The sequence below is a fragment of the Aptenodytes forsteri genome, unplaced genomic scaffold, assembly GCF_000699145.1.
Source record: "Aptenodytes forsteri isolate BGI_AS27 unplaced genomic scaffold, ASM69914v1 Scaffold21, whole genome shotgun sequence".
NCBI classification, from domain to species: Eukaryota; Metazoa; Chordata; class Aves; order Sphenisciformes; family Spheniscidae; genus Aptenodytes; species Aptenodytes forsteri.
This window is the reverse complement of record NW_008795521.1, coordinates 403,254-421,474: the sequence shown is the minus strand read 5'-3', so window position 1 is coordinate 421,474 and position 18,221 is coordinate 403,254. Positions and strand designations below refer to the sequence as shown.

General features: G+C 37.2%; 1 protein-coding gene across 1 annotated transcript; it reads right to left on the bottom strand.

Annotated features, from left to right (window-relative positions):
- Positions 1 to 1,071: 1,071 nt before the first annotated feature.
- On the bottom strand, positions 1,072 to 16,555 carry RNF32 (ring finger protein 32). The gene is made up of 8 exons (XM_009281836.1): positions 16,532 to 16,555; positions 15,750 to 16,020; positions 10,925 to 11,067; positions 9,194 to 9,226; positions 8,632 to 8,756; positions 8,195 to 8,303; positions 1,891 to 2,055; positions 1,072 to 1,311 (listed from the first exon to the last, which is right to left on the bottom strand). The coding sequence occupies exons 1-8, from the start codon at positions 16,553 to 16,555 to the stop codon at positions 1,072 to 1,074; spliced, it is 1,110 nt and encodes a 369-aa protein (XP_009280111.1).
- Positions 16,556 to 18,221: the final 1,666 nt, after the last annotated feature.

The following is an 18,221-nucleotide window of genomic DNA, read 5'->3' as shown; positions in this document are numbered from 1 at the left end:
CCAGTCTCCAGATAGGCTTATCAATTCCTAGTCCTTTGGAGCATCGCGCATTCCCCACACGTTCCTAGAGACAACCAACTCTGAAAGCCCTGGAGACAGCTTTCTGGCTGCCCAAAAGCAGAGTCGATCAGCAACTGATCTGTAAAACGCTTTTTTGTCTAATGATTCTCTAACACAGCCTTTCCCACTTGCAGCTTCAGACTGTTAACCCATACACCCGGTCTTGCAGTGACCACCTCACTTGATGCATGACGTAATTTGATCTCATCAGTATTTTTTGGAAACTCTCTATCATTTGTGTAGTTGATCAGTTATTGCCTTTTTATGCAAAATTTTCTTTTTACCTTGATACGTTGCTGTTTCATTTTGGTTTAGCTTCTGACTTGTGTCTTTACGTGCTCGTACTTTTCTTGTAAATTATCTGTGGTGACCTGACTTAGTTTCAGCAATGCATAGCTGAAAAGTCATAATCATGTGTTTGTTTCTCTTGAAAGTGGTCAGTACTTACTGTGGTTCCAGGTTCTCTGAAGTTCTGAAATGATCCTCCATCTTTGAGGGCCACTTCTGTCCACCTACAGCTCTCTGGAGTTGCTCAGAGTCGTTCAAGCAGAAGCAGCAGCCGGGGTTCTAGTTAATAAATGTGGCTGAAGGAAAAGGGGGTGGGGAAAAAAAAGTGTTTCTTGCTACAACTAGCAGTTGCAGTAGTGGCAGTCCTTGTGAGCGGGAACCTGTGCTGCAACAAATCAGGTGTAAAAAGCGGGGTATTGCGGAATGAACACAATGCCTGAAACAACTGTGGCTCATCTTTGGGAGAGGGAAATGAAAACGGAGGAAGGTGGGAGTGACAGAGGGAGGAAGAATAAAAATGCTGGAAGACCAAAGGTGAAACTGAGTATAAAAGGGGAACAACAGCACCCTTTTAACTTTTATTTCTCTAAACACAAGGCGAATACCATCGTCCATACAAAATCATCTGTTCTTGGAAGATCTGGCTCTGAAAAGGCTCCAAAGGTAGAAGTACACGTGTTGTCAGCTACGACCTAGGAGGTGGTTCATTATCAGCTATATGTATCAACACTCGAGGATTTTCTTTTGATAATGTGAGCGACATAAAGGACAAATATGTCGCTGTCCCAAGGAAAACTCTTCAAATGCTTGAAGACAGGCACGATGAAACAAATGTGAACAAGAAAGCAGAACAGTCTGTCGTGAAAACTGGTTGCTGTTACCAGAAAAGAGACAGGCAGGATGAACTGCAGGGCTGAGTGGCGTGATACAGATAGGACAGTCAAATATCTCCTGCCGAAATGCCTGAGTAAAAACAAACAAACCAACCTGCAGTGAAACAACGGAAGGTAAACATATCAGCAATATGCCAATTCAGACATTCAAATTTTATGACTTTAATGTGTTTTGAGAAACTGTTAACATTTTGATTCTCAATTTTGTCTACAGCCTCTTTGGGCTCTTTAACTGAGTAGGAGAGAGACGCTGCTGAGGTAAACCTCTGAACTGTAAAAACTCTTTAATATTTCTGATTTGGAACAGCTGGACCAAAATTTAAGAAAACAGAAAACACTCAATTGTGCTGAAAAGGCTGCCATGCCTCAAATAGAGTGTAAAAGAGCTCATAAATGCAAAACTTCTTTTTAAAAATAAAAAAGGCAAACAAAAAAAAAAGCCAACCAACCTGCATCTGGATCTTCTCCCAGTCAGTTTCACTTATTAATATTTCTTTTCCTTCCAACTGCTGAAACACATCTCGACTTGCAGCTATAGAATAATCTATCTCAGAAAAAAATTCATCTAGGTTGATGTCATAGGAACTCAACAGTCGATTGCTGATCTGTTGAACCTGAAAAGAAAATGGACTGCTGTTAGATTTGGAACCTGCATCTGGATCTTCTCCCAGTCAGTTTCACTTATTAATATTTCTTTTCCTTCCAACTGCTGAAACACATCTCGACTTGCAGCTATAGAATAATCTATCTCAGAAAAAAATTCATCTAGGTTGATGTCATAGGAACTCAACAGTCGATTGCTGATCTGTTGAACCTGAAAAGAAAATGGACTGCTGTTAGATTTGGAGTTACTTGTAGGTAGTTCATACGTGGATGGATTGTGAGGGACTGGACAAGTGGGCCCGATTAGCTGCATGATCTATGGAATCTTGTTCCAATTTGCAGCTGGCGTCTGTGCTGATTTAGAGGTTAAAAGCATCAGGTCCCCAGACTCCACTGACGGACCGTTATCCTTCAGAGAAAACACGGGATTGTCGTCATTGAACTTTTTTAACCCATATGGGTGCAGCACAGAGGGTACAGCTGTGTTAGAGAAAGGAGCGTTGGTTATTTGATGGGAAACCAGTGCATCTGCTGTGGGGTTAGCTGAAGGCGTGATACCCACTGAGAGAAGAGGCATCTTAGGCGTTGTCCTTGGTATGGACTTTTATGACTTACTGCCTTAAATGTGTTTCTGCATATTGCACACAGGCCTAAGCAATCTGGTGGTCATATCTGGAGATGCTCCCATCAGTGCTCCGCAAAATAAATACCTAAAAGCAATGGATGCTGTTCTTAATCATCTCCTTGAGTGCAATCCCAGCTCACTGTGGCCGCTTTCTCTCACTGCTCCCACAATATCTGAAAGTTCTGTAGGGAGTCACACAAGCCTTAGAGGTGTCTTTTGTGACTCTGCTCGTAAATGCTTTCAGCAGTTTTAAGGAACATTTCGACACCTGTATCGTGACCGTGCAATGTGAGCCTTTCTCTCCATGCATCCCCTGTGAGTGAAAACTTGATAGGAAAACAGGGAGCCACTTTTTCAGGGAGGATGAGGTGGGAAGTGGGAGGCGAGGTGGCAGAAGGGTTGTTGTCACGGCCAGACAGCCTGATGGTACCTGAAAACTCTCCTATTCTTTCATTTCACTGGGTTTGGTTTTTTTTTTCAGTAGCTTTTCTCTACCAGGACATGTGCTCCCTTACAGCTGCTAAAGTGACCCTTCATAGCATATATCAGAATATTCAAAGCGAACTTTTCTAGACCCAAGGAATCAAGAGCCCAAATCCCACAAAAAACCCACAAAAACTGTCTGAAAAGCTCACTTAACATTCCAAGATTTCATTTAAATTTTGAATTTCCTAAATTTCCTTCTAAAACTATGAAAAAAACCTCATCAGTTAATGTTTGTCTTTTTTTTTTTTAATAGAATCATTAAGGTTGGAAAAGACCTCTAAGATCATCAAGTCCAATTATGTCCATAATGTGCAAGTATGAAAGTGTCTTCCACTGAAACCCATAATGTTTCTGAATAAAGACTTTAGAGACAAACATTAGAAGCGTCCAGGTAAGGGCAATGGTGAAAACCATCACGTAAGGCAAGTTGTTTGCTTCTTGACATTAGATTTGATCCTGTGTATTCTTTTTATTTTACGGTCTGATTCACCGCTAACTGAGACCTATTATGACTTACTGTATTTCCAAATGATCCCTAACACAACAGTATATTGAAAGGATGTATCCATTTGTCAGTACAAATCGGATTTAGTTACCTTGTTAGTTAATGCTGATGTATCAACACGATTTAAAGACAAAAAGAAAAAGAAGAAAAAGAAAAAATCCCCTGAGACTCCTTGTATAGCGTATGTATTTATATCACAATGCGATAGGAAAAGCAGCAGCCCCTTCTGTACGCTGAGAGAATTCCATGTCTAGCAAAGAGCAGATGGGTAATCCTGTGCTCCCCTCGTGACTGACAAGAAAGAAAAAAATCTGATTCTGTCCCACGCTGACCTTCAGTGCTACGTGTAAAACAAAAACCAAACAAACAAGAATCCCACCGCAGGCCTCCTTCAATATTTACATGTGGTCTCCAAACAATCCCAAAAGATGACACTGGTGGCTTCCTGAATGAGACATGAAACACTAATGCATGACACTTTAATCAGGTTACATCTTTAATATTTTAATGTGATTGTGTATTTAATTAAGCAGTAACAGTCCTAGTAAGTTTTACCCGAACTGTTGTTACCTAGGTTCTAGAACTGAATCTACTCCGCATCGCAACTGTAACTGCTCTTACTGATTTCATTTTAAAATCTGATTTCAGGAAGAACAGGGTAAGATTACACCTAAACCTTATATAATTCATGGTTTCTCTTCAACATCAAGTAAAGGTTGATCCATTTGAAAACACTTTTGGTCCTGATTTAAGCTTAGTCTTCATTTATACTGGTATCAAACTTGAACAGACCTGAACCGTTTTCATAAGAAAGCCCGGGGGATGTAATAGGAAGCTAGGGCAGCCATGACGGTGCTTTCTAATAGCCTCTCAGGACCCAAAGCGTGAGGAAAAGCAACCATGTTTCACCTCTGTCCTTACCTGGTGTCTATTTCTGTGGACATGAGAGCAGCACAGACAGTATGCGGCCGTTCCAGGACTTGGCCCGTCTGTGAGCTACACTACAACTAGACAGGCTGCTGAGGAAAGCTAACCACCAAGGAGAGCTGAAAGCGGGGGCCAGGGAGGGGCTGGGGTTGCATTAAGCGAGCGGTGCCCCCTTTCTGTCTGTGCCTGTGCTGCTCGTCCCTTTTCCCCTCAGCGGGGAGAAGCCCTCCATTTCTTCCCTGAGCTCGCACGTGTCTTTCTCTTCCCCATTTCACTAAGTGATCCTGAAAGTCCTCTCACGAGCCTCCTTGAGCAGAAACTGTAAAAATAAAGAGAAGAAAACTCTTCTCCTGCCTGAGACAGTGATCTATGAAGTTCCCCTGCTGCTAAGATACTATCTGCTTTGAGCTACTCCTGTATTTTCTGCAGTATGACCTGACCCAACCCATATCCATCAATCAGCAAATAAAGTCTAAGGTTGGGAAGAAAAAAAGAAGTGTAACTGAAATTTAACCCAAAATTTTTGCTGACTAGTGCGAACTATCAATGTGAACAGAAAGGAAATAAGCATTTTCTATCATTTGTTAGTGTTAACATGTTCTAGGATTTAAATATTAAATTCTGCTGTGTTTTAATGCATAATACTGAATAACCTTTTTTTTCCTAGAACAACCGAAACTGATTAATTGAATTTATTTCTGGAAACACTGTATCTCTATATTTTACATCTGTGACTTCTTAAAACTTGAACAGAATGGCATAAACTGAATATCAAAATACTCTATCGGTATGCATAGACTGACTACATCAGTCATCTGTACAGCAGCACAAGACTATGATAAAATAAAATGATGAAACAAAGCACCGAGGTGAACTTTGTCCGCAGGGAAGCCTTTTTAAGTGATCCAATGTCAGCAAATTGCTTACTAATGTGTTGACTTATGGCAACCCTCAAAAGTAAAATGAAAAGACTGGAATTTACAGCATATCAATGAATCAGTTGATAAGCTTTTACTGGTTTAATATCCTCCTAGTTTTGCTGCTTGGAGCCACTTCAAGTTAGCAACAGAATGTTTACCATCTCCATGTGATAAAGGAAGTCAAGCGACTAAACAAATTCCAGGACCATTATACTGTTTGGTGAGATTTAAATTAAAATCGTTGGGAGAAATCATGTGGAGGGGGGAGGAAGAAACTTAAGTCAACTACATCATTTCACAATTACTTACCTCGCTTCCTAAACAATGGCAAGATTTTTAGCAAAGCTGGAGATAATGTAATGCATTTGAAAAGATTTAATTGCACCAATAAAAGACTATACCACAATTAAACGACATGCAGAAGTAACTTTATAGGTAGGATCAAAGAAATTCACTACCTAACATGCTGAAGCAACACCCTGCTTTCTGTGTATAGTAGTGCTAAAAAGTAGCCTACTGTGGTTTCAGTGACCTTTCTTATCTCCTTCGATCTAGATTATTAAAAATTTTAACGATAGGTGTAATAGGGCTACTGCAGCACCCTGAAACAAGTAATATGTGTCCTTCCTAGTACTAATATTTCAGAGCTTGTTTTTTATTTTGTGATATTTATTTAAGCGTATGAAACTTGACGTTTAACCTTTGTGATCCTTCCAGAGGAGGTAGGATTATTAAAAGTTAGATTTTTTTTTTTTTCTTCAATTGTGATGCCGTTTGATTATGCTGATGTTTGGGGAGTGACATTTTAAAAGCACAGCACAAGTTTGACAGGCAAAATTTATCTTAGAAAAGCTTTTTAGCATCTGGAAATGGATAGTTCCTCGTGAAAAATTTCTTTATAGTGTTTTCATTAACCAACACTTAAAAGTGTAAGAGTGAACAGCAGGAAAACTCATCTACAATTCCTACTTGAAAGCCACTAAGAAAAATAAGTATATATCCTTTAATCACAATTGGTACTGAATTCATTTAAACATGGCAAATCCATATGAGAAGACTTTATAAATTTATTCCTAATAGAAGGTGAAAAGGTAGTGCCCATTTTGTTCCCTGCAAAATCCTGAAGGTTGAAATCATGAGAATGATTTCCTAATGCTGTGGACTATATATGGAAACTATGTTAAATGAAGACCTTCCCATGGCTTATAATCATGTGATGAAATGCGGGCAGTCTATCAGGCTGTTTCTCCCTAAAACAGGTATCTAAGATAGGGGCCCTAAAAGCTAGCCCACTGTAGGTAGCTTGGTGGACTGCTACTGTAGCCATCTGAAGTTCGGTGAGAGAAATTTTAGCAAATGACACTCAGTGGCAACTTTCAGCGTATTTAGAAGCCTTCAACTTCCCTTTACCGAGACCCTGTTTATAGCTAAGCATGGTATCTTGAGCCCACAGAAAATTGACAGCCTTATCGGGAAAGAAGCATACGACTGTTTCCCCAGTCTTCTTCCATGCAGAAAAATCTAAGTGTTTCTGTTGGCTGTTCTCATCGTGCTACTTGAGGACAGTCACAATCCACCCAAGGATTCACTTCTTCCAAGCTTAAGTGTTTGAGCACTTTCAAGTGTAACATTAGCTTTCTTCAGTTACCTCCATATTCATTCTGTTACAGGGAACAACTTTGCATCGATTACAAAGGTAGCGTAGCAACCAGCAAGCTGTCTCAGCGTTACGGCTGAGAACAGTATTTCCTCTCTCTCCCGTGCCACTGTTACCACGCAAGCAGAACAGTGGTACCAGTTTTGTTGCAACAGTCTGCCAGATCACCTCTCGGGTACCAATCTCACTATCATACACAAATGCATAATATAGGAAGAGAGGGTCTTTGCCTCCAAAGCTCTTCTCCAACAGGATACAACCAAGCAAGCGTGAGAAATAACGACAGACAGTAACAAGCGTTTTTCTGCAAGCACTCTTCAGTTTAACTAAAGCAGTGATTTAAAAAAAAAAACCAACAAACAGCCGATTTAAGTATTGGTTTAAACCTACCACTGATTTAGCTTGCAACTTTGGCAAGAGTATTCTCCTAGTTGCATGCACTAGCTACGTTTAAATGGCTGTCTTGCGTGGCTTTGTTAATCGCTGTTAACCAGGCTGTTTGGTAATCTGAACTGGAAGGCAGCTTCTCTCGTTCCCCGGGGGGTGGTTTGGTAATTGCTGAGGATGCGTCAGAGCAGTTTTTGTCACTGAAAAGCTGAGCTGGGCTGGCTGTTACTAAACTGGGGGAAGACTGGAAGTTGGCAAAGGAGGACTTGAGGATTGCACAGGGACTCTGCAGCAGCTGTGTGCTTAAAGGCAAGCAGGGTCATCGCAACATGCCTGCACCTGATTTGGCCTCATTTGTACGGGGTCAGGACCCCAATTTATTACGGTCTGACTTGCATCTGAGCGGAAGTTAGAGAAGGGCAAAGCTATGGAATGGAACTATCGAGTTCAGTGTCCAGTGAGGGAACAATGAGAGTGAAAAGAAGTTATGATTGTTTATGGACTTACTTGTTTCTCCCCTTACTACACCCCTTTCATATAATTCTATAGGAAAACAGATTACTGTGATTTATCAAAAAGAGAATGGAAATACAGAGCCTCACAAAAAGCCCCACTATTGCTGGCCTAGGCAAAAGGCAGGCCTTAAAATTAAATATTTAAATTATTTTCCTTACTTCTACATTGTAAAGAGGATGGAATGAACAGACTAACAAAACAACCGAGTGCCTCCAGTGCTGCCTGTTTGATATGAACAAGAAGGAACAAATGAAGAGGTAGAGAGCTGATATTCAGGAATTTTCATTTAAGGGAGATGAATCAGACCAAAGCAGCAATGCAACATACCTTTTTCTCAAAGAATTGCTTTCTTAATTTGCTGTCTTTAGGAGGCACTGTTTTTCTCAAGTTTTTATACCATTTTCTAACAGTATATCCCCTCCAGGAAGCTTGAATTCTGCAAGACACAATTTTGCTCAAGAAGAGGAAACTCAAATTTATATAATTTTATTATTTATATGAAACAGTCACTTCATGCATTTTTTTTTACACTGTAACTTTTAGTGCATTCGACACAATTTTGCTCAAGAAGAGGAAACTCAAATTTATATAATTTTATTATTTATATGAAACAGTCACTTCATGCATTTTTTTTTACACTGTAACTTTTGTAGTGCATTCGTTCTGTCTAGTTTTGTATCATATTAAAGTTTTAACACATTTGGAACATTATTTAGAAATAAATATTGTCCAGTGACAACACCTGTAGCAGAAGTAAGGCTTACCTAATAGCGCACTTTATTTTAAACAAGCATGCCCCATCATGTATTACTCTGGTCTGATACTGCTCTTTTCTACACATAGGACAAGACTTTTTACCTGTAAATTTTTCAAAGGCTTTCAGGCATGCCTGAAAAAATAATTGCAATTACTTACAATATATTTCTTATCATTAGAACAGATGAAACAGGATAGATTACAGAATGTAAAAACAGTTTATTCATTAGTCCATGAACACTCTGCAAGATGCATATTTTTATAATTAAAATGTTAAGAGAATTTTGTAAATCTCCATATATTCGCGTGAAATTTCATGAATTAAACTATTCCCGCGTAGTATACAAATGTATAGCTCAGTTACAAACTGTTTTCCCATATGGTTTTAAAAAAGGTAATAAAATGCCTCATCATAAAATAGCCTTAAATTATATTTCTTACCACAAAAATCTGGAATCAAAATTACTTTTCAAGATGATTACATTTAATTCATTAAGATATTCACTTAAGTAGTTTAATTAAAATACTTATGTATTACGTGCTTGAATAGTTATATAAAAATGTACTCACTTTATGGAATACATGGGAACATGAAAGCAGCACCTGTTTTTCAAAGGAAAAAAAAATAACCTGACTTTAAACCATTCTAAAAGCTGAAAAGTAAAAAATGCTGACAAGAAAAATTCTGACTGCCTGAAAGGTCATCAGTTTCTTTCTGTTACTACTGCAGTCTTTTTGGTGAAAATAAAATTAGCCTTCTATAGAAATTACTTAATATATTACATCTTAAACCAATATGTGAATTTTGTGTTAACAACGCATGGAGTGGCAGAAAGAAAGAAATGCCAACTGCTACTAACCGGAGGAAACGATTATAAAACAAGTACTTAAAAGGAAAGCTGATTAATTTTTTTCCCTTTTCCCCACAGAGACGTTAAATTTCAAGAAGTGATATACATCAAATGCAGCATGTCACACATACAAAAAAACAAAAGAGAAAGCATGTTCACAGGCTACAAGAAAACTTCACCTTTATCTGACCTAAATTCCCACCAAATGCTGATGATCTCCATCCTGACAAAAGATACAGAGTTGGACAAAAAAGGCAGTTGGCTCTTAGAGGAAGGAAAAACTGGGAAAGGAGTGAAAACCAGAACAAGCAGTGTGCACTATTGAGCTGGCAAACACAAAAGGATTAATGGCTAGCAGCCAGCTGAAGGGAAAGCTTTCAGATACAGTGGCTTTTTTCCCCTTGAGGGAGGAAAGCTAACGAAACACTGAGGACAAAAAGAATTCCAGAGGCATTTCCCTTTTTGTGCCAAATCTAAAGTAACCTTTTTAATGAGTGCTGTCTTTTGCTCTCTCTTGTCAAGCTTTAGACTTTCAGGGTAGCCAGAAATTGGCAGAGTGGTCTTTTGCCAGATCCACCCCACCTGTCTGTGGACAATAGTACACCTTCAGTTAACGTTGCTGTAAAAGGAAGCAAAAGCCCTGTATCTAAGGTTATTGAAAGACTTTGATTCACATCACAAACTTGGCTGTAAAAAGTCTTCAAGAAAAATTAAAAGAGGGAACAGGCAGAAAAAAACGCCCTAAGATGCAATGTGGAAAGAAACTTGCAAGCAGTTGGGATAATTCTTCTAATTACCATCATCACCTCTCTGAAGCAGCACTCCGATCAGTCACTTGACCCTTTTGCTTAGTATTTTCAAGATGATAGATGACAGAATCTAAAAAAGCATGATGTATTTATGCTTATGCTACACACATGCATTGAATAAAGCCATCGAGGTAAAATGCAAGCATTTCTTCAGATCACCTAAGGAAGTGACTGACCGGTATTAAGAGTACACCTACCTCCATTTTCCAAATAGAAATAACTATTGAACTAAACTGCGATTAACAAAACTTGTGAGAAAACAAAATATACCTTAAATGGTGTAATTAGTGAATGTTTGCCATTCTGATGAATGAAGGCTAGGAGCATATCTAACAGGAGTTTAAATGAAGCGAAAAATAGCCTACACCTGTTTTGCAAGAACAGATAAAAAGGCTGATTACCTTTTCCTCTACTGTCATAACTTCAGAAGTGAACAAACACTACCAACCTTTCTCTACCATGTCCAAAATACTTCCAGAGCTGGCCACTGACAGCTGGGTCCAGCTATTAAATGCTAAATGGCATCTTAAAGTAGAATCTTTCATTTCTTTCCTTTCTTCCTCCAGCTAATGATTTTTAGCAGTAACTCTGGAAAATTTTTTTTAAATACAATTGTGTAGTCCACACAATTATACATGTACCTGAGGTTGAAGTGCAAATTCTTCCCTGCATATTGCACAAGGCTGTATGGAGTCTCCATGCTGTATGGATCTCTGCTTTATTTTTACCCATTCTTCAGCAGTTAGTGGCAAGGAAGGCGGCCCAACTAGGCCCAATTTCTGAGCTGTAGACAGTAACAACAACAAATCACTGAACAAAACCCATTGGCAGATGCAGACAATGGATTTTCTTCACGTGAAATTCATTGATGATGCACTTATTTGAAAATACTTTATACAGATGCTTCATATAAATCTATCATCAGACAAACCACTGGCAGGCAACGTACTTCTTACTATTAGTTAGCTATTAAGTAATTGTCAGAACCTCTTTTACAGAGAGGATTTATACAGGAAATTTTAAAACGTAAACTTTTATTTGCCAAGTAATTTGAATTTATTTTGATTTCTTTCCACAGCCATTATGATGGGGAATATTAACTAGACAATGTAACAATGCACAGTAACGTAATTTTGTTTGTACAAACAAAATCTCTGTTAGAATTCATTTGTGAAGGTTTCATCAACATTACATTTTTGTATTCTCAAAAATAAAAATGAACAGTGGTATAATAAAAAACTTGCTGGTGCAAAATGCTGAAGTGTAATGAGACTGTGACGGATGCAAGAGAAATAAAGAGCATAAAGAAACAAAGAGATGGTTACAAGACACCAGTGATAGCCTCACTGTGATAGCTGAGCTTGTCGATCTCAAATGGTAACTGTGAGGTGCCTTGCTGCATGTCCATGTGAAATCTCTGCCTTCTCAAAGAAGGAACTGGTGAAAATACTTACAATATTCGCCCCCAACCCCACAAATGGCAGATAAAGTCCAGTGTCAGTATCTCAGTAGTAAAAAAAGATGCTAGTAGGTACAGCAAAGAATATATCTTTATCATCTTTGAAGACCAGAGGAAGCAGCTTGTGTGGACTGACCAAAGTCAATGGAGGAATGTCCAAGGTATGTGTAATAAGCCAATAAGATGAGTCCACGATGAGGCCTCAATGGTATTTGCTAAAACCAGAAAGGAAGAGGGACATGCAATAGTTAGAATGCAAGCCGATGACACCTAGATGAGAGTTTTAGTTCTAAATGGGAAGGAAAGGGTCAACTCTTTCATTCATACCAAAATCTTTGCATAAACCAGACATTAATAAGCAGCACTTACTTGTTCTGTATAAGCTTTCAAAACCCCATCAGACAGACTGTGTATCCAAACCCATTATACTAGTTAGTCATGAAGAGAAAAGGAATCCTAACAAATCAAAGAATGGGGTTTTGGTGATCCACTTGCTCAAGTATCTGATTATTCTAGGATAGGATTTGTTAATTTTGAGACAAAAATGCTGCTCCTGAGCTCATCCATCTACAGATGTATACCATTAATCATTTAAAATTTGCACAAAACTGTCTTTGATCTTTTTAAAGAACTTCTGTGAGGTACTAAAGGAATTATAAGGAATACTTTCTTCCCTTTAGTTGAACTATCTGCCTAACCTACTTCCTTGTGAGCTCATGACATCCTTCAAACGTAAATCAATTTGATTCCAACAACAGGATGGTTTTGAGATTTCAAGCTGGGTCAGTTTATGCTTTTGGAACTACGTGGAAAGTGCTTTCTCTACATATGGTTTGGTTCACATACACCCCACCTTGCTACTTTTGTTACCCTTGTAAAGGTGTCAAGTCAAAAGTAAGCAATGCCTGTAAACCTAAGTATCAAAAGAAAATTTGAATCAATGAGTGCCGTGGATGACATTGGTGGTCATATATGAATTGTCTTAGAGGCACACTGTTTCAGTTCCCGGACAACTCAATACCCAGACACAAATACAGCACCTCCACACGTGCAGGAGCTCACAGCTCTGCCTGCAGGCTATGGGCTAGAATTCAAACCACTCCGTGTCAAGCAGCAAAGCGCATACGTATGTATTTACGGCATCGTAATTTCAGAATGTAAAATATACACTGTATTAACATAAAATAGCGTTGTCTATCAATTTTTGGTGCAGTAAAATGCTTTCATCTGGTGCTCTTGATGGTGAAAAATAATATGAGCTTTAAAAGAAGCATGAAGGATCCTGCAAACTTTCTAGAGTCTAAAACCTAGTTCAGAGCATGTTATTTTGCTTAAAGCTTACGCATGAATTGCTGAAATTGGTGGCCAAGTGACAAGGAAGTTTTCCTAACCACGAGTGCTTTCCCTCTTGACCATTCAACCCTTGAAGAGCATATATTGCACAGAACAGTGTTTCTGCTACAAAAGAAGAATCAAATTATAAAATATATGATAAAAGTTTCAGTAAAAACATGTATCAAGTTTCATCTGACAGTAATACCTAAGAGTTTCAGTGAATAAGTAAGGAAACAAGATCCCGTTTTGATAGTCCAATATACACAAGCGATGGTCTTTATGATGAGAAAATCTGGATACAAGGGGAGAGCAAACCAGTCACAGCATGAAAGACAGTATCACAACATAAAAAATGCCTACCCTTGATTTTCTTCAAGCACTGTGGTCAGAGACTATTTTAAGGAAGACAATGAGATAGCTTTGTGGAAAGCCTTTTGTATACCCCCGGGGTAAGAAAAAATACTTATTTAAAACTTTCACAAATGGATGATTAAAGCTGCCAAATAGGAAGAGATTGGCGGCAAAACCTAACTTCTAAATAATATAAACCAGATGGGAAATTTGTGAGGGACAGGTTATACAGGTGTTCAGAAGGAAAGCTTTTATACAACATAGTTGATGAAGGAAAACTGGCAGCAGGACACACAAGAAGGGATATGTAGTTGAAGCAAAAGGCTCTATGAAGATATTCTCAAAGCAGCACTTTGAATAAATACAAGCAATGAAAGCCTACACTTATCACAGCTCAAGACATCCAAGAGTTTTCATCCTAATGCATCAAGTTTACAAGCCCAACCCATTTACTGACACATCCTTTACAACCAAGGGAGTTATTTATCCTAAAATGAACATTAGCAAAGTGATTACATACATTAACCTTTAAACTATTATTATTTTAGGTTTCAAGTCCCTATTGAGAAAAATTTAATGATAGAGGCCTGTGACATTTTGTTTGATTACCCACAAACTCAAGAAGAAAAAGGGACATTAAATTACATTTTCAAAGTTGTTTCACAGCTGTAAGGTTTAAACCACACAATTCTTATTAAGAAGAGAAAGCTTGACACAAGCATTTTAAAATAATGAGAGACTACAGGTGAAAATACTAATAAGCAAAACCCAGAAACAATTGCAAATTTTTAAAATCTTTCAGCACATTCTTTCGAATCACTTGCACAAGCATTCATATGGGATGTTTCAGTCAATGCTGTGATTTAAAGAGAAAATACTTCGTCTTTCTTATAATTGCAGAGAACATGCTCACACTTGGGCTGCATTTTTTCACCACAACCTTTAGCTTCCATAATCACTCATTATTTATATTTGCGTTAACCCCAGTACCTCTCTGCTGTTTCTTCCCCCCACTATCCTCTCTTCTTTCAAATTCCTCTTCAAAATGAACCAAAGAAAAAACCCTCCCATCTTTAGAACTATAACCATGTAAACATAGTAATAATCACCTTGTCTTACTACCTTTGTCCTATCACTTGTTACACTCACTTGTTGTGTATTATCTTAAGTTACCCTCTTAACCTTCAGCTGATTCCAAAAGGCAGATGCCTGTGCTTGTACGGAGCCTCATTGATTTACATGGTTCTCTTTAGAGCTGGGACTACTGTGACAGTTACTATAGCAAAGGCAACATGATCTTCAGAGAGGCCTAAGGGCATTTTTATGAAAAAGAATAAATAAAACAATTATTAATGATGATGAAAGTGTATTATGCTTAAAACTGCAAACTGTGGAGCCGGAAGGTCCTTTAAGAAATGCCTAATCAAGACAACTGAAAGGATGGAGACAAGAAGATGTTCATGGCAAGAATACTGCAGAAACCTTTAGAAAAGGGAAATACAAGACTGAAACTGATAGGTGGGAAGCCCATTTGGACTCCTGGCCTGTTAAGATGCTCCCTGGCTTTTTTTTTTTAAGCAATATTGTCTGTCGCTGCTGTACAACTGTATTATTATAATACTATTTGAAAGTGAGTTTTCTCACCAGGCATCATTCCAAGCCCTCACATCTGTGACTTTTATCTTGTTGCACGTTTGCTTCTAAATTTGAAAAAGATATTTAACTACAGGTGTTAATTCTTCCCGGGTTTAGCCTCAGGACCATTGTAAAAACAAACCTTTTTAACTTTGAGTAAAGGTAGGTATATATTAATAAAGAATACATTTAATGCAGCACTAGTAAATGGCTTTTTACTGAATAAGGAATAAAAAAACCCATTTCAAATAGACTTAAAAAAAAAATCTTAATACTAAAACATTCCCGCAAATAAATACAATATCAAAATCACTGATGTTTGCTTGAGAATATAAGGTAAAGAAAGGTATGACAGTCAATATACAAAACATTAAAAAAGTGTAAAAGACTTCCCCCTTCTTAATGAAGAATTCTTCTTCATCAAGATGCACTAGCTTCTTCATTTTTACCTTCGTTGTCACAAGAATAATATTTTTTAATACATTTCAGATATGAAAAGACACATTCAAGCTACTGATGGCAATTTAATTGTTTACCTGATGGCCAAAACTGCTGAATTTTGACAAATGTTAAAACAAGATTTCATGCTGTTTAGCATTATCTTATTGAACAGAAAGCTTAGCTTTCTCATTTTAGTTTATTTTAAATAAGAACAAAAATTCACAAATCAGAATATAATGGTTTACCTAACGTTAGCTGTGGAGGACTGGGATCAAGAACATACTCCTTTTCTGCATCTTCCTTGTTTTTGTGGTGAGTACTCTTTTTTCTTAGTCCAGTATCTACTACTGCTCTGACCATTTCTTTGTTCACGGGTTTGTAAATGTTCTTGGTATTACTTGTCCTTGACTTAAGAGGATCTGCTAATGAAAGATCCTGGAGCCGATGACTGTGTATTATATGATCCTGTAAAGCAACTGCAGAAACTGCTATTGTCTCTCGTTTGGAGGAGCGGCCCTAAAAAGAAAAAAAAAACGTGAATAATTATTGTTATAAGTGATTTTAAAACATTTGTATTATACTAAATTAAAAGAAATTCTCCTCTTAGCCAATTTTTGACTTGTCAAAGGCTTTTATACACACGCAACTCCCATACTTGAAGCATAACATACAATTACCATAATACGAAATTTAAGATTGATGTTTCTGACACATCCTAGTTTTAACTTATAAAAAGTCAAATGAAATCTTTGATTTATCATTTATATTAAATAAAAGTTTTAAGTTTTAATTACTGAGCCCATAATTATTATATGCAATAAATTTATTATGGACTATAAAAGTTTGGCATGCTCAAACACATTTTTACTTCAATATAATTAAGAACAATCCCAAAGGCTAACCTTGCCTTCCAGAACACTGAATATAAACAAGAATATATTATTTTTATACAGGGAATGGGCTTATCTATCTATTCCTCCACTTCTCCCAACCCTTCTGCCTTATTTTAAAGGATGTGAAATCGTACCTTGTAAAAACCATGATGCTCCATTGATAATCTTTAGCTGATTTTACAAGAGTCGTGTGGCTGTACAGACAGACATGTACAAGAACGTGAATAATATTTCTCAGCAGAAACAGCCTCATCAATAGCAGAAGAGAAACCTACAACTTCACTTGTTTTCTCCTAGGCCTACCACGGGAGACAGCTTAACACGTATTCCAGGCACAGAAGTTAACCCTGGATCCACAAATCACCAACTCAACTGTATTAATATAATACTATTTGAAAGTGAGTTTTCTCACCAGGCATCATTCCAAGCCCTCACATCTGTGACTTTTATCTTGTTGCACGTTTGCTTCTAAATTTGAAAAAGATATTTAACTACAGGTGTTAATTCTTCCCGGGTTTAGCCTCAGGACCATTGTAAAAACAAACCTTTTTAACTTTGAGTAAAGGTAGGTATATATTAATAAAGAATACATTTAATGCAGCACTAGTAAATGGCTTTTTACTGAATAAGGAATAAAAAAACCCATTTCAAATAGACTTAAAAAAAAAATCTTAATACTAAAACATTCCCGCAAATAAATACAATATCAAAATCACTGATGTCTTCTTGAGAATATAAGGCAAAGAAAGGTATGATCAATATACATTTAATGCAGCACTAGTAAATGGCTTTTTACTGAATAAGGAATAAAAAAACCCATCAAATAGACTGAGAATATAATGCAAAGAAAGGTATGACAGTCAATATACAAAACATTAAAAAAGTGTAAAAGACTTCCCCCTTCTTAATGAAGAATTCTTCTTCATCAAGATGCACTAGCTTCTTCATTTTTACCTTCGTTATCACAAGAATAATATTTTTTAATACATTTCAGATATGAAAAGACACATTCAAGCTACTGATGGCAATTTAATTGTTTACCTGATGGCCAAAACTGCTGAATTTTGACAAATGTTAAAACAAGATTTCATGCTGTTTAGCATTATCTTATTGAACAGAAAGCTTAGCTTTCTCATTTTAGTTTATTTTAAATAAGAACAAAAATTCACAAATCAGAATATAATGGTTTACCTAACGTTAGCTGTGGAGGACTGGGATCAAGAACATACTCCTTTTCTGCATCTTCCTTGTTTTTGTGGTGAGTACTCTTTTTTCTTAGTCCAGTATCTACTACTGCTCTGACCATTTCTTTGTTCACGGGTTTGTAAATGTTCTTGGTATTACTTGTCCTTGACTTAAGAGGATCTGCTAATGAAAGATCCTGGAGCCGATGACTGTGTATTATATGATCCTGTAAAGCAACTGCAGAAACTGCTATTGTCTCTCGTTTGGAGGAGCGGCCCTAAAAAGAAAAAAAAAACGTGAATAATTATTGTTATAAGTGATTTTAAAACATTTGTATTATAACAAATTAAAAGAAATTCTCCTCTTAGCCAATTTTTGACTTGTCAAAGGCTTTTATACACACGCAACTCCCATACTTGAAGCATAACATACAATTACCATAATACGAAATTTAAGATTGATGTTTCTGACACATCCTAGTTTTAACTTATAAAAAGTCAAATGAAATCTTTGATTTATCATTTATATTAAATAAAAGTTTTAAGTTTTAATTACTGAGCCCATAATTATTATATGCAATAAATTTATTATGGACTATAAAAGTTTGGCATGCTCAAACACATTTTTACTTCAATATAA